Raw genomic sequence first — 24681 nt, forward strand, 5'->3', positions numbered from 1 at the left:
TCAATGGAACTGTGTATTAGAAAGTGACCCTTTATTTCTAACAAAGAACAGCTGTGTGTAGTGTGCACAGCTGTAATCCCAGCACTTGGTGGATGAGGCAGGACTGCGATTAAGTTTAAGGCCAGTTTGAGGTACACAGCAAAAGCATGTATTAGAAAAACAAAAAGCAGCTGGGAATGGTGGTGTGCATGCCAGCACTCAGGGAGGCAGAGGCAAGTGGATCTGTGTGAGTTTGAGGCCAGCCTAGTCTATAGATGGAGTTCAAGGAAGCCAAGGCTACACATAGAAAAATCCTATATATCTCCAAAAAAAAAAAAAAAAAGAAAAAGAAAAAAGAAAGAAAGACAAAAAGCAGAGCCGAGCCCAGCTCTCATGCATGAAACCTAAGCATCAATCTGATCAAAATCTAATCAATCTTTGTCAACTACTTATTCTCCTTGGAAATGAAATCCTTAACTGGGTATTAGATGTCCAAGCTACTGCTAATGTAAGTGGGAGATGCTTAACACTTAATGCACTGGACTCAATTGACTGTTATAGATAAAACAGAACGCAGGATCCAGCAACAGTAGGGAATGTACTACCAACATGCACCACAGGATCAGTGCCAGAAGCCTGGAGTCCCCAAGCGTGGTGGCACATGCCTATAACCCCAGCACTTGGAAGGCTGACACAAGAATTCAAATTCATGAGCCAACCTGGGCTCAAAGACGAAAACAAACACAAAACACCCCTGTGTGAAAGAAGGCAGAACTCACATGGGGCATCCCACTGCCAAGAGCTGTAGGAAGAGAAATCTAATAGGCAGAGCCCTGGATGCCCTAGGCTGGGAGCAGAGAAACTATGCCAGAGGTACGAAACTTCCGGAGCAGCAGAACACAGTACACCCTGTGGTGGCTGTGTGGAGATACACACCGGTCACATTCAATGGAAAGTATTTAAGTAAGTACACTTTAGTGTACACACAGCACTTCAAACAACTTACAACATACAGATCGACAGCAGTTTTCAGTTATCAAATGAAACATGAATATATATTATTAACGCGGCCAAAGTTTCCTTTGACCAACCTCCCAATCCTGTTATCTACTCCAACACTTCCTTTCCCACAAATAACTAGGAATTTGGGATGGATGCTAATGGACCTTTAAAAAGGTAATCATATAAATACGTATCTGTAAGAAATACAGAGTATTTTTTGCATATGGATCTAATGCTAACTTAAATATACCTACCACTTGAATTCCCCTTTAGCTTTACAGTTTAACAACCTGTCATGTGAACACAGACTGACATCATTCCTTTGAAGGCCAATACAGCATTTTAACATACAACTACACCACAGCTTATTTAGCCAAGCCACTCCCCGTTCAAAAAGACACTTAAATTGTTTCCGTATTACACACAACTCTCCAGTGTGAGGAGAAAGGTGGGATCTAGCCTCCCCTTTAACTTTTTATTTTGAGGACTGATGTAAAAAGGAAAACTGCTATATAAATTATCAAAACAATGAAATAAATGGTAATATGAATCTATTAAAAGCTAAGAAAGGGGGCTGGAGAGATGGCTCAGCAGTTAAGAGCACCGTTTGCTCTTTCAGAGGTCCTGAGTTCAATTCCCAGCAACCACATGGTGGCTCATAACCATCATCATGAGATCTGGTTCCGTCTTCTGGTGTGCAGGTGAACATGCAGGCAGAACACTGTATATGTAGTAAATAAATCTTTATTTTTAAAAAAAGCTAAGAAAAACATAAACATGGAGGGTACAATTTTGACTCATCGTTGGAAGCATTTATTTATTAAAATAATGAGCATTACACGATCATAACAGCCACTTTCTCCTATACAAAGATTATAATTATTACATTAGCATATTTACTCCATAAGCATCATTAATACATTTACACTCTGTTTATGTTTTCTGTTTTCTTCTTTTATGACTATGATGTCTATCTCCATCCCTAAAATAGAGGCATAAAATTGTAAATGAAAGGCTTTGTAATAATTCAACAGTAATATATTCTCACCAGACATAAACAATGGTAAGTTAAAACATGCATTTAGAACTGAACAATACTTTTTTTTTTTTTTTACAGAGACTCACTATGCAGCTTCAGCTAGCCTAGAACTTACTATTCAGACCAGGCTGACCTTGAACTCAGAAATCACCTGCCTTTGCCTTCCTAAATGCTGAGATTTAAGACATTTTAATTTAAAGATTAAAGTGCATCACCACTCGCAGTTGAACAATACTTTTAGAGTAAAAAGGGAAAGTAGATTATTAAATTAAGATCAAGATTAAAAGCAAAATGGGGGCTCTAATTAAAAAGAGAAAGGGAGATAAATACAAAGTAAGGAAGTAGAAGGGTAAAATAATAATAATAATGATGCCTAAAAAAGCCATAAGGAATCATACTGAAAGCTGTAAGAAATCATACTATTAACTACCTTAAAAAACAAAACCAAAAAAACCTCAAAACCCATAATACATAGAAGTCTGTTTATAAACAAGTCTGTTTATAAAGATACTTGTTTATGGATTATATGAATTTTTTTCATCTGGGCTGACAAGAGCCAAAGGCTACCTAACACCCCCACCCGAGGCATGGAAAGCCTTCTTTTGGGCTGTTAGTGAGGGTTGGCCAAGAAACTCCCCATACACTGCAGGTTATTGATATTGCCCTCAGTTGCCCCCCAGGGGTGGAAGGTAAGTCCACCATGCACTTCAGACACGGGGCCCAAAGGCCCCTGAGCTGGAACTGACCCAATACCTCCTCCTTGAGCACCAGCTTTCACAGTACCAGAAGGAACCATGAAATTTCCAAAGGAGGGAAGCAACCGACAGTCCTTCCTAGCTATGATGCTATGAACCAACAATGACCAGTGTGACCCAACAGCCTTAAGGTGCAATAGTGGCTCGAGCACCTTGTCGGTAACCAAAAGCCCTCTACCTGGACTTAGGACCTGCTCAACAAGAGGGACGCTTTGCCTGGTGCTAAAAACCTAGCCAACTACCCAGGCTAGTGACGTCATCGATCTAGGGGGAGAACCTTCAACCACCACTTCACTCAACTAGCACAATCCTTAACTAAAAACCTTTGTCCTTATCCCCACAGTTAACACCCCTCATGCAGGAAACTTCTCTTTACAACAGACAGAGCATTACAGACAACCACAACAATCAAAATGTAGAGCTGTGAAGCCCTCTACCAACGGATACTTCTACAACACACCTAAGGCTCAGGGAGCACTGCAGAAGAGGGGGCAGAGAGGCTGGAGGACCCAAAGGATCAGTAAGAGATTGTGTCTCCCAGTAATTTCAGAAGCTATACCCATAAAGTCTCACTAACACAACTGCCTAGACAGAACCTGGACAAGGACAGCAACACACATGCCAAGGTGGCCTGGGGAAAGCCATGAGGCCCCAACCCTAGAGAACAACTACAGGCAACTAAAGGATTCTGAGAGCAGGAGAAACAGTATGCCACCATCTGGTTATCCAACCAATGCCAAACACATATGTAACACGCAGAACCGAGCAGGCTACATTTAGGGGTGTGTGTGCGTGTGTGTATGTATATACATACATACGTGTGTGTGTGTGTGTGTGTCTGTGTGTGTGTGTATACATGCATGTAACAAAGAATGAAACAAAAGGCAATGTATTGGAAAGAGCAAAGTGGTGTATGTAGGAGTTTAGAGGGAGAAAAGAGAAGGAGGAGGATATGATATCTCAAGAGTAAAAGAAAGAGAAAAAAGGCAAGCAAAATAGATGTATATTTTGGAGGTCTACTTTAAAATTAACTCTGAATATAATGTTAGGTCTTATTTTTTTGGTCACAGAGAATCCATTTCAAACAGAATATTAAAGGCATAGAAAAAATGTTAAATTGTCTGTTTCCTTATTCTGGCTGCTGTCTCAACTTTCGGTTGTCTACTCTACCTCAAGAATGAATGTAGCCCTTGGCCTTACTCCAGGAAGAAGCCCTTCCTGTTCACACACCGCTTATCCTCTCTAAGGAGACGACGTCATGTTCACACTGACGACTCCCAATGTAAGTTACAGCGACTGATTAAGATGTCCACTCTGAAAAGAGGCAAAGTACGGTTTCTACTAGATGGCCAGAGTTCATCTGTGGGAGTCAGAAGGGGTAACTCAGCAAGTGTTCCACCTTCCTAAGAGAACATAATCACAGCTTTAGACCAAAGACTGAATGACGCCCACATCAGCAAATCTGCCAGGCCAATACAAAAGCTAGGAAGACGGCTTGAGTGTTTACTGTTTTTGTACAGGATTAGGGTTCAGTTCCCACCACCCAGGTGCCTCACACCTGTCTGTAGCTTCAGTTCTAGGGTATCCAATGCCCTCTGGCCTCCACAGGCACCTGCAGACACTAGGAGCACATAAACTCAGGCAGGCACAGACATAATTTTTTTTTTAAAGCTTCACTAATCTTCTTTACCAGCAGCACTGGAGAGACATGTCATGTGAAAGCCTAGTATCTGACAGCACTGCCCACATCCTCAATCCCAGTACCTGGGAGGTAGAGGCAGGCAGATCTGTGAGTTTGGGGCCAGCCTAGTCAACACAGTGAGTTCCAGGACAGCCTGGGATACACAGTTGAGATCCTGTCTCAAAAAACAAACAAACAAAACCTAAGTAGGACATGGACCCTGCCTTCTAGGAGCGAAGACTCTAGTGAGGAGGGAACTGCTAAGTGCGGCAAACTGTAACACACTAGGTAAGGTGATCCATTCTGCTCAAGTAAAAGAGGGTTTAGGAGAAGGTAAGAGTTTACCATACAACCCTTAAAAAATAAAAAAATTAAAATTAAAATTAGTGCAAAATGGCATAGATGCGGATGAGAAATACAAGTCAGGCTCTGCAGGGCAGATTCTTCACTTCATGGGGTAACAGAAAGTACAAAAAAAGCGGAAGCAATCCAGAGTGCTGAGAGCCATTCAAAGCAATGTGAAGTTCGCTGCTGCTGAGTTTTAAGAGAATTCACTTAGGCAGTGGAGTAGAAATGGTCTCACAGCGGTAAGTTTAGATACACATACAGCGACAGGAACAGAGCGAGGCAGCGGCAGAATGGACAGGAGTTTGGACTTGATCAATGGTACCTGATTTCTGGTTTAGGTAAAATTGGAAGTCATCCCACTCACCAGGACAGGAAGACTGGGCAAGAAGGGGAGACTGAGAAACTGTTTAGTTAGAGCCTTGGTGAATGTTACAACCAGGGGGTGCCCAGTAAGCAGCTGGCATACAACAACAGACCTCAACTGGTTTAATTTATTATCTAACACTAACTCATATCCTAGTTATCAAAATTATACTAACAAGGGTAAAACTGACTGACGGAATTAGGATGTCTCTGATTCTGGAAATACTTTAACTGCAGAGTTAGCATGGAGCACGAGAACCCTGAGAGGACAATGTGAACAGAAGGAAGGTCTAAGCAAATACCTAACACTTACTGTCGCATCCAGGTGGTGCAGGTCTATAATACAGGCTACTTGGCAGGCAGAGGCAGAGGATCACAAGTTCAAGGCCTGTCTGGGCTCTACAGTAAGGGGCTGGGGCGTGGGGGCAAGGTTTTATCATGCACACAGAACTAGGAACTGCGTCACTACAGGGTGAACCATGGTGAACATGAAGAATTCCATTACTTCCTCCCTACCTTAACTTATTCCTACAAGTTGTGTTTCTGCATTCTACAACAACGTCAACCATGTTGGTTAACTCACCTCTCTCTCCTGCTTCTTGACTCAGAGCTTCTATCCTTGGTCCTCTTTCGTCTGTGTGGGCTCCTACTCCGGCCCCTTCTATGTCGTGAACTGTCAGCATCCAAGTAACTTCCACCAGACTGCCGTGAGTCTACCGAAGCTGACCGCCTTTCCTCGCTCCTGCAGCACAGAAAGGAATATCCATCAGTTCCTTCCACCAATGGTCTCCACTGCCCACACACAACATCTACCTAAAGTACAATATTCTGTATCATTCCAGCGGCACACAGAGCTAAATAAACACGTAAAATCTTATATCCCACAAAGGTAGCAGTCAAACAAAAAGCTATAAAATGTCTTACTTAATAACTATTTCCCTACTATGGCTGCTCATTCATAAGACTAGCAATGCCATAACACTAAATACAGTAATTCTAGCACTGTCAATAAACAAGCACTGATGAGTCACAGTATGCTACCAAGAGTCTTAGAAATCCTAAGGTCTAAAGTAGATGTGTTAAGCCACACAGTGTTGCATGCCCACAATCACAGCACATGAGAGGCACGCTACCGAGTGCACAGCCCTGGGTTCAATATACATATAATATTAAATAAGCAAACACTCCATCAGTAAAGACAACAGCGTACTTTTCCACACAATCTTCTGCTCTTCCCTGTTCTTCTTGCCAGTGGTTACTGAGTTCTTCCATGTGCACCTTTATCACATCCCGAATTACCTTGAAAAAGTAAAAACCAAATGTCAGATTAAAAAGTTGTTCTAAAACTTAAGATCATAGAACCAGAAAAATAGGAGAAATGGCTCAACGGCTTAAAACATTTGTTGCTCTTCCAGAGGACCAAGTTTGGTTCCCAGCATCCATGCTGGAAGTTCTCAATCACCTAGAAGTCAAAATCTGGGGATCTAATGTCCTCTTTTGGCCTCCTTGGGCACTTACACTCACGTGCACATACCCACACACATCATGTAATTAAAAGTAAAATTTTTTAGAAAAATCAGTCATTACTCACAAATTTACAAAAGGCTATGACATAATGGACTATGAGATGCATTAGGAACTCTAATAAAGGCATTGATCACACTGATGAATAAATGGTAGATAGAAGTATTATTTTAATGTTAAATCTGAAGTCGGAACTATGCTATGACTATGTAAGACAATAGCTTATTCTTTGGAAATACATACATACTATTTTGGGATAAAGAATCATGATGTGTACAACTTACTATTGAATAATTCAAGAAAAAATATGTACAGATACAAAATAGAGAGTAAAAAATATATAGAAAGGACAAACGTGGCTGGGTGGCTATGCCTATAATCCCAGTACCAAACAAATGCAATAATACACTGGGCTACAGAGTGGGACACTGTCAAGAGCAAAAGGGCAAGAGGATAAAAAGGGTAGAGTAATGGAATATAAGTGACATGAAGACAGGAGGAGGGGCAATGAGGGAAGGGAGGGGACCTGAAAAAGGGGTGGAGGCAAAAGAAGACAGCGAGGAGCTTGTGAATAGGAGCAAAGCATAATGGCGCAGGCACAAAAGGGGTGAGTAGGAACGCTGAGCACACACGGCACAGCACACACAGTGATCCAAGCAAAGCTGTGCAGAACGCTTACTATTCTTAGTTTTGTAACTCTTCTGTATGAGGTCTTTTGCACATGGTTTTTTTGTGGGGGGTTCAAGACAGCGTTTTTCTGTGTAGCCTTGGCTATCCTGGACCCGCTTTGTAGGCCACGCTGGCCTCAAATTCCCCGAGTGCTGGGATTACACGCATGTGACACCACGCCTGGCTTTGCACATAATTTTTAAACCTAATAACTAAAACAAAATGAGGGAGAGAGAATGAAATACTAGTTACTTCACAGATGCTTTCCCCAAAAGAGATCAAATCCCTAACCTACGAGAACCGCATGGAAGCGTCTTCTCTCTCTTCTCCACACTATCACGCACAGGACTAGTCCCAAGGAAGAAAGGAAAAAACCAAACAGAACTGACGCTTTTCTCTTGCCTGCCAAGACAATGTTTCAAAGGATAGAAAATAGGGGCAGTTACCAAAGAGAGACACTACAGAGCCAGGCATAGTAGCCCACACCTGTAACCCCAGCACTCAAGAGATAGAGACAGGTGGATCTCTGTGAGTTCAAGGCCAGCATGGTTGACAGAGCAAGTCTCAGGAAAGCCAGAACATGACATCCTGTATTGAAAAGTAAAAAGTAAAAAGACAAAAGACAGACAGACACCCGTCCCCCCCCCTCCCTCCCTCCCTAAGTTCAATCCTGATTGCAGTTTTTCCCTCCCTCAGTGAAACTTTCAATAGCTCTGAAAGCTAAATTCAGAACAATGGCAAACACCTTAATAAGGCCCGGGAGTAGAAGAAAGAGCACTAGGCAGTTCCCACAGAAGCCATCAGCCCCAGCCACCCCCAAAAGACCCTCAACTTTTATTTTTATCTGTATTTACCCTACTCCTTGCCCACTATACTCTCCCATGAAAAACCCAAGGCAGTCCAGTCTAAGCCAGCAGAGGGCACACCCCAGCAGTCACATGCCAGCTCCAGTACCTCAAGCAGCCCTGTTGACTACCTCTGGGTAGCTCTCTACCTGAGACCACTGGAGCCCACGTAGAACGTGCCCACCACAGGTCTGCCACACAGGAAAGAGTTGTGAGTTTCTGTAAGCTTCTTTGCCTGCCTCTCCCTCCCTGTGGCATTGTAGACCTCATGCCAACCCACCCTTTTACGAAGAGCCACTGCCCCTCATACTATGGCACTCACCCAGTCTGTAACACCTGCTGCACTTGCAGCTCAAAGCTCAACGATGCTGTCTTACTGCCATCACCTTTGCACAGCCAGTGACTGTGCATAGTAACTAGAGTATATAACCTTTTTGCCAAAATTTGTCAAAATTTATGTCCTAGACCAGAGCAAACAAAAAGTACTTATGGCACGAAATGGAAGCTAGGAAAGGGTAGAATGCAGACAAAGTCGTAAGAAGGGTAAACTCTCAAGTCTAGGGCAGGAGGTAGACAGTTAAGGGAATAAAAACTCCTTATAATGTGCTGTTCTCTTAAATACATTTAAATATTTCCATGAGAAAAGGCCAGCCACAACATGGTAAAGAATACCAGTATCAACATGATCCCAAAGATGAGACCAGAGGGGACCTAGAGAACAATCAACTGTTTGAGGGCCTCAGGCTTGTCCTGGGAGAGGTAAGTCTAAATATACGCTAATCAGAAAAGGCACTCTAAGAACACAATGATGGGGTGGCAAAGTGTTATTACAATGACCCACCAGTGGCTCAGAAGCATCCAGTACACTGTGAAAGTGGATGAGAATGCCCCTTCACCTACCAAGACTCAAAATGGCAGAAAAGAGTATTTCACGTAAAGTAGCATTGTGTCAGGGAATGGAGGCAGAGACAGCTTCTGAGACACGTTGGATGAAAGCGGAATAAAATACTGACAAAATGAGGCAAAACTGTAAAACCTCTGAAATCAGGTAAGAAATCATACAGAACAATTAGAGTTTAATATGGGAGCTGGAGCTGGATAAAGTAACTTACACACCAAAAAACTCACCTTTTTTATTTTTAAAGATTTATTCATTTATTTATTATGTACATAGTACTCTGCCTGCATGTACACCTGCAGGCCAGAAGAGACCATCAGGTCACATTATGTAGTTGCTGGGAATTGAACTCAGGACCTCTGGAGCAGCAGTCAGTGCCCTTAACCTCTGAGCCATCTCTCCAGCCCCAAACTCACCAATTTTATCCACCAAGTGACACTTAAAAGTAGGTCTAAGTATTTATCATAGAGACCAGCTTACAATAAATATCAAGACATTTCTCACTAGGCATGGCTGCACACAAACTGTAAGGCCAGCACTCAGGAGCTGGAAAGGAGACTGCTGAGAAGGGGTCCACTCTGAGCTACCCTGTGAGTTCCAGCACAGTCTGAGCTCTGGATTACAGTAGAGAACCTGCCTCAGTGAAGGAATGAATCAACAAATGAATTAATACATTTTCAGCCTAAATATCTCGGAAAGCACATTAAAATCTTTAAAGAAGAGGCTGGGGAAACAAGTCAGTGGTTGAGAGCACTGGCTTGTCTTTCAGAGGCCTGGGTTCAGTTTCCAGCATCCACATGGCAGCTCATGGCCTCCCAGAACTCCAACCCCTGGAGATCTGACACACTCTTTGGTCCCCACATGTCATGCCCTGACACAGATACAAGCAAAATACTCATACACATAGATTAAAAATAAATCTTAACCAATTATGCAAAAAGTAACAGCTAATACTCTCTGAGGAATTTCTACTATCTTAATTAATCCTCATGACAGTCCTGCAAAGGCTGTACTGTTATAAAAGGGGGAGGGGACTCTCCCAGAATCTACGAGAGCTCAATGGGGTTGGTAAGAGCTGCTGGGAAGTGGTGGCGCACATCTTTAATCCCAGCAATCAGGAGGCAGAAGCAGGCAAATCTCTGAGTTTGAGGCCAGCCTGTTCTAGAGAATGAGTTCCAGGACAGCCAAGGCTACACAGAGAAACCTTGTCTCAAAACAAAACAAAAAAAAGAACACTGGCTGCTTTTCAGATGGACCCAGTTTCAACTCCCAGCACCCATATAGTGGCTCACAGGGACCTGTAACTCCAGTTCCAAATCCAACGCGCTCTTCTGGCCTCTATGGGCACCTAAATATGCATAATGAGCATATACTCAGGCACACACATACAGACACACACACACACAATAAAAATAAAGCAAAAAGCTCAAATAACTTATGCAAGTCACACAGCCAATGACAAACAGCAGAGTTGAGACTGAAGGCAAGGAATGGGGCATGGTGGTGCAGGCCTTTAATCCCAGCATTCAGGAAGTAAAGCAGGAAGATTTCTGCGAGTTCAAGGCTAGTGTGGCCTACATAGTGAGTTCCAGGACAGGGAGGACTACACAGAGAGCCAGTCTCAACCCACCCTCCAACCTCTCAAAAAAATAAAAAATAAAAAAATAAAACCCCCTCTCAAGCCAAAGGCAGTTGAAAGCCCAAATGTATACTCTTATCACTACACAGTACCACTTTCTCAAAAAGAGGTGTCTTTAAAATGCTATGCAACCTCTGCAGATTATGTCAGCACCCAGAAACGCCTCTGCCTGGCAGACTGGTAGACCTAAAAGCACTGGCAAAGAAACCAGGTGTGGCATTCTCAGGACACTTCAGAAAAGCCTCCAGGGCCATGAGACAGACTTTACAACTATGGGAAATTTTTATTTTCAACATAAGCATTACAAAATTATGTGAAACTCACCTCAGTATATGATTTTTTGGTTATATGAACATTCTTAGCTCTATAGGACTGGCGTCTTCTTTTATAATCTCTCACTTCTGCCAGGATTTCCAGGTAAGATTTTGGACTTTTTCGGCTATTATCTAATGAAAGAATAAAATTATTATATCCTTAGAAACTTAAATTATTTTCAGTAATGTATCTGTATATTAAATATATATATGAAACTGTTGTGTGTATGTTTGTGGGTTTGTCCAGGTGAGTGAGGGTGTCTGTGGAGTCCAGAAGAGGGCATCTGATCCCTTGGAGCTGGAGTCACAGGCAGCTCTGAATGTCTGTGCTGAGAACCGAACTTGGATCCTCTGCAAAAGCATTGTGGCCACTTAAGTACTGCTCTATCTCTCTAATCCCACTTTAAATTAAGAACTTAACAGGAATAATCCTGTTAGTATGCTTCAAGGTAACACACACACAAAAAATCCCAAAATATTCAACATTACATACACAGACTATTTTCTATCACTCTTTCTTGTAGCCATTAGATGAACACAGAGGCGTTCAAGTCCACTGATAATATACAAGTCGCATTCCTAAGGATGGAACAGTATGCTTAAAAGTCGGAATAAAACTCCATTTAGAAGCAATACCATAATTAACAACCGATGTCAATATTAGATGATATAAACCACCTTACCGCGCCTCAAGTGGCACATAAATGAAATCACTTTACTGACACTCATGAGATAGAAAGACAAGAAATGTAAAAGATGATATTCATCCCAAACCTTGGTTGACTTTAGCAGCCAAGTCTACAAACAGATCGCTGTCATTTTCAATGACCTGAGAACCAGAACGCGTTTTCTTTGTCTCCTCAACAACAAAATCATAAAGAGCAAGGCGATCTGCTTGGGTAAGGTCACAGACAGACCGTTTATGATTCAGAGGAACTTCAACAGGCACTGACGAATACATTCCTAAGATAAAATAAGACAAGAGTAAATGATGGATAAAGCATGTGGACTTACACTCTTATATATGTGCTGTAACAATAAAATAGTAAATCAAACTACTTTTTACATATAAAAAAAATATGTGGTAAATGGTGATGTTTCATGGATGTTTGCTATTCTTTCCAACAAGGTTAGGACAGACTCCACATAGTCAGGCAGTAATAACCACAAGAAATGACTTGAGCATCAGAAAACCTGTTTCTCCTTTTGATGAGGTCTGGCCATGTTGCCATGGTGGCCAGGCTGGTGCAGACTCTTGGGTTCAAGGAATTCCCCCATCTCAGGTTCCCAAGTAGCTAGGACTACACACCACAGGAAGAGGCTAAGAAAGCCTCTGTGTAATAATTTCTTAAATACAACCTCTATCATTAATGCAGGAATTATTTCTGTGTATATTCTTTTTTCATAAAAGCTGAAAATATTTTTAATAGGCAATGCACATTTTTAGTCCTTCTGAAAACAAATTAAGAGACTGTGAAGAATATGTAAAAAAAAAATTAATCCTCATGTGAAACATTAAGGTAGATGTTCATGCTCAAAGTTCATTACATCTGTGCAGAGTAGGGAATCAAAACAATTACATTAAGCTAAGTGAGGCAGCACAGGCTGGTACTCCTAGCCCTGAGGATATGGCAAAATCACAGCCAGGCCTACACAGCAAAAGAATAAACTGGGATGCACAGTGAGACTTTTTCTAAAAAGTAGAAATCCTAAACGTCCTAAGACCAGGAAAAGGCAATTTAAACTCATTTTAGTTTCCTAAAGAGGAAATATACTGGCTAAAATAAATCAAATGGAAAAGGTAATAGCAGTGCCCCTAACAGTTACACATGATTCTAAAATCTGCTCATGAATGAACAATAAATAAATACAATACCTTGATATGATGTATTAAAACATCGAAGAAAAATTGTGTTTTGAGATTCAAATGTTCTCAAAGAAATAAAATGACTGTAACTGTAAACAAAGCAATGTAAAACAAGTCTTCCTAATGCACACAGAGAACACCACTACTACAGCAGTGCTAAGGAAGGAGCTAAAGCTGCACACAGAGCGATGAAGAACAGCAGCTCTCCCAGACCTCGCTAACATCTCAGGGAGGAGGCAAAAGAGGTCAAGTAAGAGCACAGAAGTGACTCCACACTTATCCACCAATTAGGGAGGGCTGCAGTGACGCTGAAGCTGTGGCTTAACAGCAGCAGATAATGACACTTGGACACTGTCACTGGTCAAGGGGTTGGAAATGGGTGAAAAAGATGGACTCTCTTGTAAATCAGCCAATCACACTGATGCTGAGGCACTGTCAAAAGACTTTATGCAGCCAGGGGTTAAGCACAACCATACCATGTAAGATTGCCTTTGATAAGCCTAGCTACTTTGATTATCAGCTAGAAAAATCTGAGAAAAAAATACAAAATTTAGAAAACAGTACAATAATCAAGCTCAATGTTTTCTTGCATTAATTAATCTTAAATTTCTTTATGACACTTAAATTTCTTAAAATTCAATCAAAATTCCAAACCAAGACTTTAAGAGTGATAGTTATTGAGATAAAGTCAGAAGTTTGAGTGATACTTTTAAAAGGATATCATTTGCAAAAAGGATACTGCATATCTTTAAATAAGGAGTACATTCAGGTTCCTAATTCCTCTTTATACTCACCCCAATTACTGAAAAAGAAAAAGTACAAAAAAGGTTAAGCAACAAACTGCATTTCAAATCTCTCATTAACATATTTCTGATTAAAAAAAAGATAAGCACACTTAAACAAGCTTCATTTACAGGAAGCGTTAAATTTTCAAGTGCGAGTTTCCATGTGGTTTATATGTTGTAATTGCTGTGAGTCCATGTCCTCTTTTTTCAGTTTTTTTTTAATTGTGGTAAAATATAAATGAAGTACAATTCATCTGTCTTATCATTTTTAATTACACAGTTCAGAGCACTGTATAAGACTTTACCACACATACTCATCACCTCTACCCATCTCCAGAGGTCTCATTACTCCAAAATCAAACTTTAATTCTCTTTAATATGAATTCTTCTTTATTAGTCCTTGTCAGAGGGAACTTACCCACCACACACAGGTTGCAGTAAAGGAACTGTCTCAATGTGACAGTCATGACCGTACAGAGTATCCATACAGAGACAACTGGTAACATTAGATAAAAAAAAAAAAAACAAGGCCCATGGGACAAAAATAACTTGTCCATATGGGCCCTCAAGATCTACAGGATGCTGATTTCAAATGATGGCCAGGTCTCAAATATGCATCATGAGATTTACAGCAACATGAATATTTAATATTGAAGGAGAAAGACACACCACTAAGTATAAAATTACTATTTATGATAATAAATTAATATCTTTGTTACAGAACAGGTCATAGTAGCTACACAAGAAAGTAAACACCCAAGCCTAGGCAGTGAAGGACAGCCGGGTCTGACCTGACACAACAGGTGCCACAAAAGCATACTCGTTTCCAAAAGACTTCTGTCTTAGTACTAATCAGATGAGGACATGCATTTTGCTTTATGTTCACATAATAAAATCAGTAAGAAGGTTCATGTCCTTAGGCTAAAGGTGTGAAGGCAACTAAAATTTTAAGTTGGTCACAAAGATAATTCTGATTTAAAAAAAAAAAAGTAGCACTGTACATGGGATTTAAACATGTTTTTAAAAAAGAGGGTAGCAGATCACATTAAAACAGTTCTTCAAAGCAATCAAATATTATGACAGACAACTTCAAAGTCAAATAAGTTCCTCTACTCTAGTAAAAAGAGCTGTTCGAAGTCATTCTTAGATGCCCTAAGTTCAATCCCCAGCACCACAAAATAAATAAAACACCAAAATAACTGTTTGTGTGAAGAGCTGAGCTCAGTGTCTATATCTTGCTGCCCAGGTCTATGAACTCACACCAGCTGACATCTCTAAATCATTTACCCACATAAAGCTCACCCCTGTCATATAACACGTTGTGCACGGTTGTTTTTTCTTAGACAGGATGGCTACCAACTAACGCAGCTAGCTAGCCCCAGCTTAGCACTTACTGTGTCTAGTCTCACAATACTACCAGACAACTGCTCTACCTCAGATACGGGAACAAAAATTTGACAAGGTATTATGCAGGGGCGCACAGCAGGTGATTTCTGTTGGCTGACAAACAATGAATGGTGAGCAGCACTGACATGAGCACGTATGTGCAGTCTCACGTTCTCACAATGACATATGGTGAACATCATCAGACCCCTACCCACGACTTTCACCACATGAAGATCATTTCTAACCCAGAGTAGAACTCAACTGGGAGCCCGTGCCACAACTCAGAACCCCATTCTGGATGCAGCCTCGCTGTTACATAACAAAGGTGAGTTTCTTCCTTAACTCAGAAGGAAACACTTCTCCAATGTAACACAAGTTTGCTGGGGAAAAGAACTGGAGCGCATAAAAGAGCTCTGGGAAAAAGAAGCTTTAAAGAATAAAAAGATTAGCTGGATGTGTGGCACACACGGAGAACTCCAGCTGAGGCAGCAGCACTGTCAGGCTGAGGGTAGCCTGGGCTAGACACCCTGTCAAAGAACAAAGGGGAGCGGTGGGGTGGTGGGGAACACATTACTTAATAACAAGAACACTGAAGGCCTTTAGAACAAACACACAAGAACTTTATCCAAGTGGCCCTATCAGCCGATGTGTCTCCTATGCGTAAACACAGACACTGGAGGAGATGAACTAAGCAGTCTTTCGACTCAAAAAAAAAAAAAAGAAGAAAGAAAAGAAAGGAGAAAAATTCATCTATCTAAACCAGTTAAGAGTCAAAGTCTTAAAAGCCAACGCTCTCAAAAGAGCTTTTTCCCCTTAAACTATTCCTACTGGTCTATTAACTAGCAGAGCCAATGCGCAGAAACAACAACAGGGATCATCAAAGACTTAAGTGATCACAGATCAGTAATCTGTAAACTGAGATGAAGCAAACAAACACAAAAGTGGGAGTTTTGAAAGGAAATACAAGAAATGTGTGTAGGCTGGCAAGACGGTTCAGTGGGTAAAGACGCTTGCCACGACGCCTGACCGCACACATTCAACCCTTGGACGCCACATTGTGGAAGGAGAGACTGATTCCCTAAAGTGTCCTTGGCCTCTGTACAATATTATGACCCATGTGCTACCACCATCCTGCCACACAAATAAACAAATGGAAAATGTGTTCCTAGCTACTGGAAGGTACGACTGCAAGACATACAGACCAAGGACAAAATAATTCTCCTGAAGCCACAGTCACCGCAGGAGAAATCAAGTCAGACAGCACACAGTGGCTTCTTAGAACAGTACTGGGAAGAAAACCCTGCTGACAACCACAGGCAGAGCGAGGAAGGCACGCTCCACCTCTCACGGAAGGACAAGCCCGTGAGCGGAGCCAGTTGCTCTGGCTAAACGCCACACCCAGATTCAAAAATCTAAACTTTTTACTAACTTCCTTCCTTCTGTTTGGGTAAAGCTGTTCTTTAAATTTCCTAAGAGCGCTTATAGTTACTTTTTAAATGTTAGCGTCTGTGAAACATTTTACAACAGCTCCAACCTGGGAATGAGAGAGCCCACCAATGCTCTAAACCACAGGTAACCACCATGCTTGTGCTCTCTTTTCCCAGAGGCATCCAAAGCCTCAAAGAGGTCAAATCCAAAACGGTTACAAATACAAACTTGGGACCGGGTGGAGGTGGCGCATGCCTTTAATCTCAGCACTTGGGAGGGAGAGGCAGATGGATCTCCGTGAGTTCGAGGCCAGCCTGGATTACAAAGCAAGTTCCAGGACAGCCAGAGCTGTTACATGGAGAAACCCTGTCTCAAAAAACAAAAAGCAAATACAAACTTGGGAGGGAGTACTCTGAGAGCAGCAACGGAGACTGATCTTTTAACCTTCTGCATCAAGTTTCAATAATCTCAGGAACCTCTCAAGGTCTGGTACTTGCTCCTTTGTACTTACTCACTAAACATGCCTTGCCACAAGGCACCCATACCTATCTATTAGATGATGCCAAAACAGCTGCCTGGGCTGAGAGAGCTCTGAGGGAGCCTCCAGCCTACCTGAGTAGGAAACAGCTAATCAGGTTGAAACAGTGTAAGCTATCCCGGTGTTACACATAAGACTGATCCTTTTCCAGTGTAACCATTTTGCAAGCCTTTTCTTGGGAAGCTCATGTAACATGTGCCTATGAGGAAAAAAAAAAATACTTTGCTGCACCAATCAGCTGAAACTACAACAGCACTTACTTTGACTATAACAATCGCCGTCTTTCCCAGCTGCAGCTCTAGCTTGCTTAATTATCTGGAACTGTGAGTCCTTATCTGAAAAAGAAATATCCACACCATCACCTATAACCTCAATATGAATTCCTTTGGAGCTAGCTACAGCCCAAGAAATGACCAGATTCCAACTAGTTCAGAACGCACAATCAGGCATTCAGGGTTAGCAGGCACCAAGTGCAGCAACTAGTAACCAACGTCTCTTGGAGACCAGACACCACTTGAAGTACATTAGATACACCATAATCTTTAAGGTGTGGTACACAGTGCTTGCCCCAACAAGTAAGAGATTCTAGGGTCTACCTCCAGGACTATAAAAAATAATGAAGAAACTTGGGCAGTAAACAGGCAATGTCTCACCAAAAGTTACATACGTGTCTGAATCAGGACATTCTGTTTCTTGGGGTCAAGACTTGAGCCATACCCTTGAGACACGCTGCCATCTTCCCTTGTGTCTTCAGTCCACACTGTATGGATCACGACTCTACCCTCCTTCATATCTTTGAGAGGCATATGCCCTACTAGTTAATGGTTTGGTTCGTAAGACAGGAGTTCTCTGTTATGTAACTCTGCTGTCCTCCTCACTGCGTAGACCAGATTGGCCTCAAACTCAGAGATCCACGTGCCTCTGCCTTCCCACCATGCCTGACCAACTATTCAAAATTCTGCAGGATCTTCTCTCCCAGTTAACATAAATGCAATCTATTGGTTCATTACATGAAGCATGTTCACTGTATGTTAATTAATTCTATTATCCCCCTTAAGATACTAAAGGTCATTAATCATAAGCATGTCTATAATATCCATTCTGCTAATTCAAAAAGAAAAATTAATACAAAAACTAGGCTATTTTTCAATTATTATCTAATACACTTACTCAAAGTAACTGAAGGAATCTTCAATTTCTCATAGAAAAAAGTAGGATTGTACATTTCGTCCTAGACAATGGAAAAAACAAAAACAGAGACTTTAGTTAGTATTCTTAAGGATTGGACAATTGGCTGTTTTAAGATTTGCCATAAGTAATACCATTATTTAAATACATAACCATCTGTGACATCAAAATACTAACTACTCTACAAGGGCTCACAATACATCTCCTGACTCACTGAAAAGTGAGCTACATGATTTTACAGAATGAACAAACACTACCTCTTCCTTTTTGTCATAGCCCAGTTTCCTCAATCTGCAAGACTCCACGTGCTTTGCGAGTGCCGACTTAGGCATGTGATGATTGGAATCATAAGGGCATATGGCGACTTCATCCTGCAAAAACCAAACACAAGGGCGAAATAGTATTTAAACAACAGTCTAGTACTTCCTCTGTGGGCCTTGCTCCAATATGGCTGTTTGTATTTTAAAAATGGGGAGTGGGGAATTCTTAGTGCATCTTTCTTCTCTTTTCTCTCTTTTTTAAAAATTAACTTATTTATTCACTTAAGATTGCGATTATAGCCCCTCCCCTCCTCTCCCCCCTGTCCCTTGCTCCCTCTGTCCTCCCCATATACCCCACTACCCCTCAGAAAAGGGAGCCACACCACATCCCATCTCAGCACGTCAAGTTACATCAGGACTGAGCGCACGCATCCTCTACCACGATGGCTTGGCAGGGGGAAAGTGATCAAAAGCATGTAAGAAAGTCCTTGTCAGAGACAACCCCACTCCCCTCACTAGGGGACCCACACGAAGACCAAGCTGCCCATATGTGTAGGTGTACATATGTGTAGAGTACATATGTGTAGGGTACATATGTGTAGGGGGCCTAGGTCCAGTCCATGCACGGCTCAGTGCAGCCTCTGTCCTCTCTCCAGCCCTTCAGAGTTTAGCCGTCCCAATGGCTGACTCAGTATGTCCACAGCCTCAGGATAGCTCCTCACCTCCACCACCATTACATCACCGACACCAGCCACTAGCACGTTTCCTGCCCCTGAAGCCAAAGAACATGCCATAGCTGTTTTCTGAACTGCTGCTCATGATCCACTGTCCAAAGCTGTCACCCTCATACCCCTGGTATACTCTGCTCCTTCTTTTGTTGCTGTTCATATGTACATATGTGTGTAGGGGCACACATGTAAATGTGCAAGTGGAGGCCAGAGACCAACATGAGGTGTCTTTCTCTACTAAATCTGCAGTTCACCTATTTGGCCAGACTGGCTAGGCAGCAACTCCTTTCCCCAGCACTGAGGTCACAGAGGGTTTACCACTGTCCCTGGCTCTTACTGCTCCTAGGCATCCTCATACTTCTGAAGCAAGCACTTTATCAAGCCACCGCCCCAGCCTTTGCTTTGTTTCGGGGTTTGTTGTTGCTTGTTTTTGAGCAGGCTCCTACCAAGTAGCCCAGGCTGGCTTTGAATTGATGGCCGTGCCCCTACCTCAGCCTGCAGGGGCTGGGGATACAGCCATTCAGCACCACATCGAGCTCTTGAGAAATGCTTTGTGTTCTTTCTACCCCTTTGACTCTAAATGCTGTTATTTCATGTAATTCCACTCATTAACCTCTTGTCATTCAATAATATGCTTTCCAGCACTATTCTGGCTTCAGTTCTCACTAGTTTCCAGAATCCACCTCATCAGCCCATGTTTCTATCTTACTACCTTATACTAGGAAGGAGGTCGCTCAGTGGGTGACGCACTCACCAAACAAGTCTGAAGACCTGAGCTCAATCCCTGGAACCCACATTAAGAGAGACGGATTCCACACAACTGTCCTGACCTACCCCCACATCATAAAAAGTCCAACATGAATAAAAATAAATTCAATATATTCATGTTCTATGTGATGGTTAATCTTCACTGTCAAACTTATGATAAGACCTAGAATGACCTGGGAGGCAGGACACTGGGCCTGTGACTATGGACAGCTTTGTTGACTAGGTTAACTGAGGTTGCAGACTGTGAGTGGAAGTACTCCGAGGCTGCGCTCCTGACTGTGGAGAAGGAGGAAATGAGCTGAGCACCAAGACTCGCTGCTTGTCTTGGCAGCAGGCACAATACGCGCAGCTGCTGCACTGACTTCCCTCTCCTGAGACTCCGCCTTAGACGGTAAGCCTTCTTAGTGCTGGGTCTGTTGCTCTGATCAAACACCCTGTAAGAGCAACTTAAAGGAGAATCTGTCTGCCTCACAGCTCCAGGCTACAGCCCACCCTGCCGAGAAGCCAAAGTGGCAGACACCTGAGGTAGCCATCTACACCCACAGCTAAGGGCAGAGAGGAGGACCGAGTCATGCTAGTGCTCAGCCAACTTTTCCCTTTTGATTTAGTACAGCGCCCAGCCCACCTTCATGACTCCCCCCTTAATTAATCCAATTAGTAAACCCCTCCCTGGGATGCCCACAGGCCAACCCGATCTGGACAACTCTTTACTGGGACCCCGTTCATCATCACACCTGCCTTCCTCAGCCTGCTTTTGTTGGGTGTTTTATCAAGCAATACCAAAGCCTCCTAGCACCCAAACCTGCCTCCTTCCACACTTCAGTGAAAGGCGCCACATGCTCAGGCAGCGCTGCCTCTTCCTCCTCACCCACATGCCACCACCAGCCCTGACACTTTTTCTCCGAGCTGCCTCTCAAACCCTCTTCACTCTCCTAGGCCCAGGACCACTCCTCCAACTGAAGAAGTCGCCGCTGCCTATCTGGATTACAGCTGCTAACTGCTCTCTCTGCTTCCAGGGTGGCTGCTCTGTACTCCATTCACCACAATGAAGCCATCTTTGAAACCCCAGCTCCCCTGTTCACTGGCTATAAAAATTGGGATACATGGTTAACTTTCCCTTGAGTCAGTTTCTTCATCTGTAAAATGGAAGCAATAGACTCTCATCTTACAAAGCTATGTGGAAATTAAATACATATAAATATGTGCGCTTATACACAGAAAACATTTGAGAAGAGCCTGGTACATAGTAAGTACTAAATAAATATTAGTTAGTGAGTATTTTACTGAAACACAAATGTGATTTGGATGTGCCCTGACTTAAAATTTGTCTATGCCTCCCCTGTTGCCCTTATTTAAAAAAACAAAAACAAAAACAACCAAGATTCTCTAATATGACTGACAAGGACCTTTATAAGGCTCCAACCCCTACCCACTACCACTCCACTCCCCCATTTATATCACAGAGCCCCAGCTGGTCTAGAACTCGTTATGTAAACCAGGCTGGCTCAAACTGACATTGATCCGCCCACTCTGCCTCCCAGGTGCAGGATTAAAGGACTAAAGGCATCCACCCCCATGCCTGGTCACCAACCATCCTTACGTACTTGAAGCTCTCTAATCTTACAATTTAAGCCTGGACTTGTACGTGTGCTGATGTTTTTTCTCTGTGTTTCCCCTACCCAATTCTACTCACTTATTTTTTAGCTTTGATTTTTTGTTTTCTTTTTGGTCAGGACTGGGGAGATGACTGAGTACAGAAAACCTAAGGACCTGTGCTCACACCACTAGACCCATGCAGAAGACCTAAGGACCTGTGCTCACACCACTAGACCCACGCAGAAAACCTAAGGACCTGTGTTCACATCACTAGACCCCATGCAGAAGACGTGCCTGGTTAACACGGCTCTGCAGCTTCAGTGCCCCGGCTACGAGAGAGAAGATAGGAGGGAAAATGCTCAGAAGCCCACGGGCCAGCTAGAATGCTGCAGGCAACAGCAAGACACCAAGAGACGCTGAACAAGGTAAAAGCCGAGGACCCATGACCCAGGTCATACTCTCATACACACTCACACAGATTTTTTTAAAATATACTTTTCCAGACGTTTACTGACCCACTATACCCATAGTAACCAGTACTACAAAAATCTCAACCCTACGCATCACAGACTTTGCCACACGCTAATACAGCAGCTGCCATTCCTCTACCCCTCTCGCTGTCGTCACAATAAGCGCTGGAGGACACAAACTGTCAGTGCTACCCACTAAGCACTACTGCAGAAACATGGAAACTGATTAACTATCTGGATTTCATCTATCCTCGAAACTAGCAATGTCATTTGCCAGGACTTTTTTTTAAGCCAGTTTCTCTACTGAGTATCAGATAACCATGTACTTCACAGCTTACTCTCTTCTGGGGGCTTTACATGGAGTTTCACATAGCAATTAAGTACACAAGGCCTCAGAAGTCAGAAGGCCTGCATTCAAATCCCAACTGCCCGTCTCACCTCTATATTGTTTCTTCACCTGCAAAACGCTGCCAATCATTCTGCCTGAACTTTACATGAAGTAATGTAGTGCCATATGCAAAGCGCTAAGTGTTGCCATCACGATACTGAGTAATAGTTCGATGACACAGGAAGGTGTGGTGGGCCTTGCTCAATGGCCCGGAAACTTCATAAAATTATCTACTATATAGCCCAAACTTTCTCAAGTGTCTCCCAAATCCGCCACTACTAGCTTTTAAGCCACGAGCTATAATTGGTTAAAATCCACAATTTCAAATATACTTGAAAAGGTACATGGAGGGTTTTTTCTTCCAATTTCCAGTTCAATTTTAATACAATAGTGAGTAGCTTATATGCAAATCGAATATATCTTAAATATTTCCATTGACGTTTTACTGAAACCTTGTTGTTTCATCATCGTAAATGAAGAGGGTATAAGAAATCACTGTGCAGGCTGCAGTGATGGCTCAGAGGTTAAGAGTGCCGACTGCTCCTCCAGAGGTCCTGAGTTCAATTCCCAGCAACCACATGGTGGCTCACTGCCATCTATAACGTGATCTGATGCCCTCTTCTGGCCTGCACTTGCACCTGCAGACAGAGCACTGTATACATAACTAATGAATAAATAAATCTTTAAAAGAAAAAAAAAACTTAAAAAGAACTCACCGAGCAATGCAAATTCCCTTTATCTTGCACCCATCAAAACAAAAGTCAGGATAATTCACTCAACTGCATTCTCCCCCCTCCCCCCACATAAAGGTTTTCTCTCTGTAACAGCCTTAGCTGTCCAGGACTCACTTTGTAGACCAGACTGGTCTGGAACTCACAGGGATTCACCTGCCTCTGTCTCCCAGACTGCTGGGATTAGAGGCGTGCTCCACCACGCCCGGCTTCGGATATATTTCTTTTTTTTAATGTTATTTATTATAGATACAGTATTCTTCCAGGGTGTATGCCTACATGTCGGAAGACGGCACCAGATCTCGTTATAGATGAGCCACCAAGTGGTTGCTAGGAATTGAACTCAAGACCTCTGGAAGAGCAGCCAAGGCGCTTAACCTCTGAGCCGTCTCTCCAGCCCTCGAATATAATTCTTAAAGGTCAGCTACTAGTTACCATTCTTTAGTGGTTCGACCCCCAGGTCTCCGGGCAATGCGAAATCCGTGTGACAGAGGACGAAACAAAGCGCCAAACCCACCAGCAGCACCCAGGGACATGCAACCGACGAGCCCTTGCCCTCCCTTACCCCTGCACCGCATCGGTCGGGGTGGAGCGCTCGGAGAGACCAGGGTCCCTCGCGCGCCTTTCCCACGGCGAGAAAGCCCACAGCCCCGGAGAGGCCGGGCGACCTCGCCCCTCACCTCGGCCGCTGCCTCCTCCCCGGGGTCCAGCTGATCCAGGCTCCATCCCAGGGACGCTGTCACCTCCTCCAGCGTCCGGCAGCAACTCTCCACGAACTCGCTGAGATCTTCCTGCAGCCGCCGGCGCTCCTCCAACGAGGAAGGCTCAGTAGCCTCCATGATCCGCAGCTCACCTCAAACAGGAAGTGGCCGAACTGCTGGCCGCGCACTGGCTTTTGGGAGCTGTGGGAGGAGCCTCTGATTGGCGCCAGCCTATAGGGAAGAGCCGCGGGCAGGGCGGGAGCGGTAGTTTGAATGGTGTCTTCCGGGCTTTTCCCGGACCAAAGCTTCCTTTGCTTACTTAATTGGTTTGTACTTGCTTCCTATCTTTGAGCATCATTTCTCCGCTTGAACCTTTTTAGCTAAAATTATTTATATTGTAGGAACGCTTAAATAGCAACACAAAGAGTATCGGCGTAGCCTTTCTCCAGCTTATTAGCATTATGCCACCTTCAGTTACTCTAAATGCCTTCTTAGCTTCTAGATTCTTTATCTAAACGTTAGCATGCAGGTCTTCAGAACATTTTCCTACATAACCACAATGCATGATCAAACCAGCCTGGCCTCTCCTCCTCCTCCTCCTTTTAAAATCGAGTCATTGGATTTGTGGTGGGCCTAGGCCAGTTGTCTTGTAGAATATTCTTCCTTCTGGGTTTATCAGTTCCCTTGGCCACTGCCCACCACTTCATAATCAGATCAAGTATTAACACTACGCTGAAAATGTGTGCCTTTCCTTACACAGGAACATGGTTTCTGTTACTGATGCTACATGT

General features: G+C 43.0%; 1 protein-coding gene across 1 annotated transcript; it reads right to left on the minus strand.

Moving 5' to 3' along the window:
- Window positions 1-1709: 1709 nt before the first annotated feature.
- SNRNP48 (small nuclear ribonucleoprotein U11/U12 subunit 48) lies at window positions 1710-24062 on the minus strand. Its single transcript, XM_084794907.1, has 9 exons — window positions 23870-24062; window positions 18506-18619; window positions 18231-18291; window positions 17321-17395; window positions 11831-12019; window positions 11067-11188; window positions 6378-6466; window positions 5751-5909; window positions 1710-1963 (listed from the first exon to the last, which is right to left on the minus strand). The coding sequence occupies exons 1-9, from the start codon at window positions 24026-24028 to the stop codon at window positions 1915-1917; spliced, it is 1017 nt and encodes a 338-aa protein (XP_084651033.1). The 5' UTR covers window positions 24029-24062; the 3' UTR covers window positions 1710-1914.
- Window positions 24063-24681: the final 619 nt, after the last annotated feature.

Source organism: Acomys minous, assembly GCF_964271855.1.
Source record: "Acomys minous genome assembly, chromosome: 9".
In the NCBI taxonomy this organism is placed as follows: domain Eukaryota; kingdom Metazoa; phylum Chordata; class Mammalia; order Rodentia; family Muridae; genus Acomys; species Acomys minous.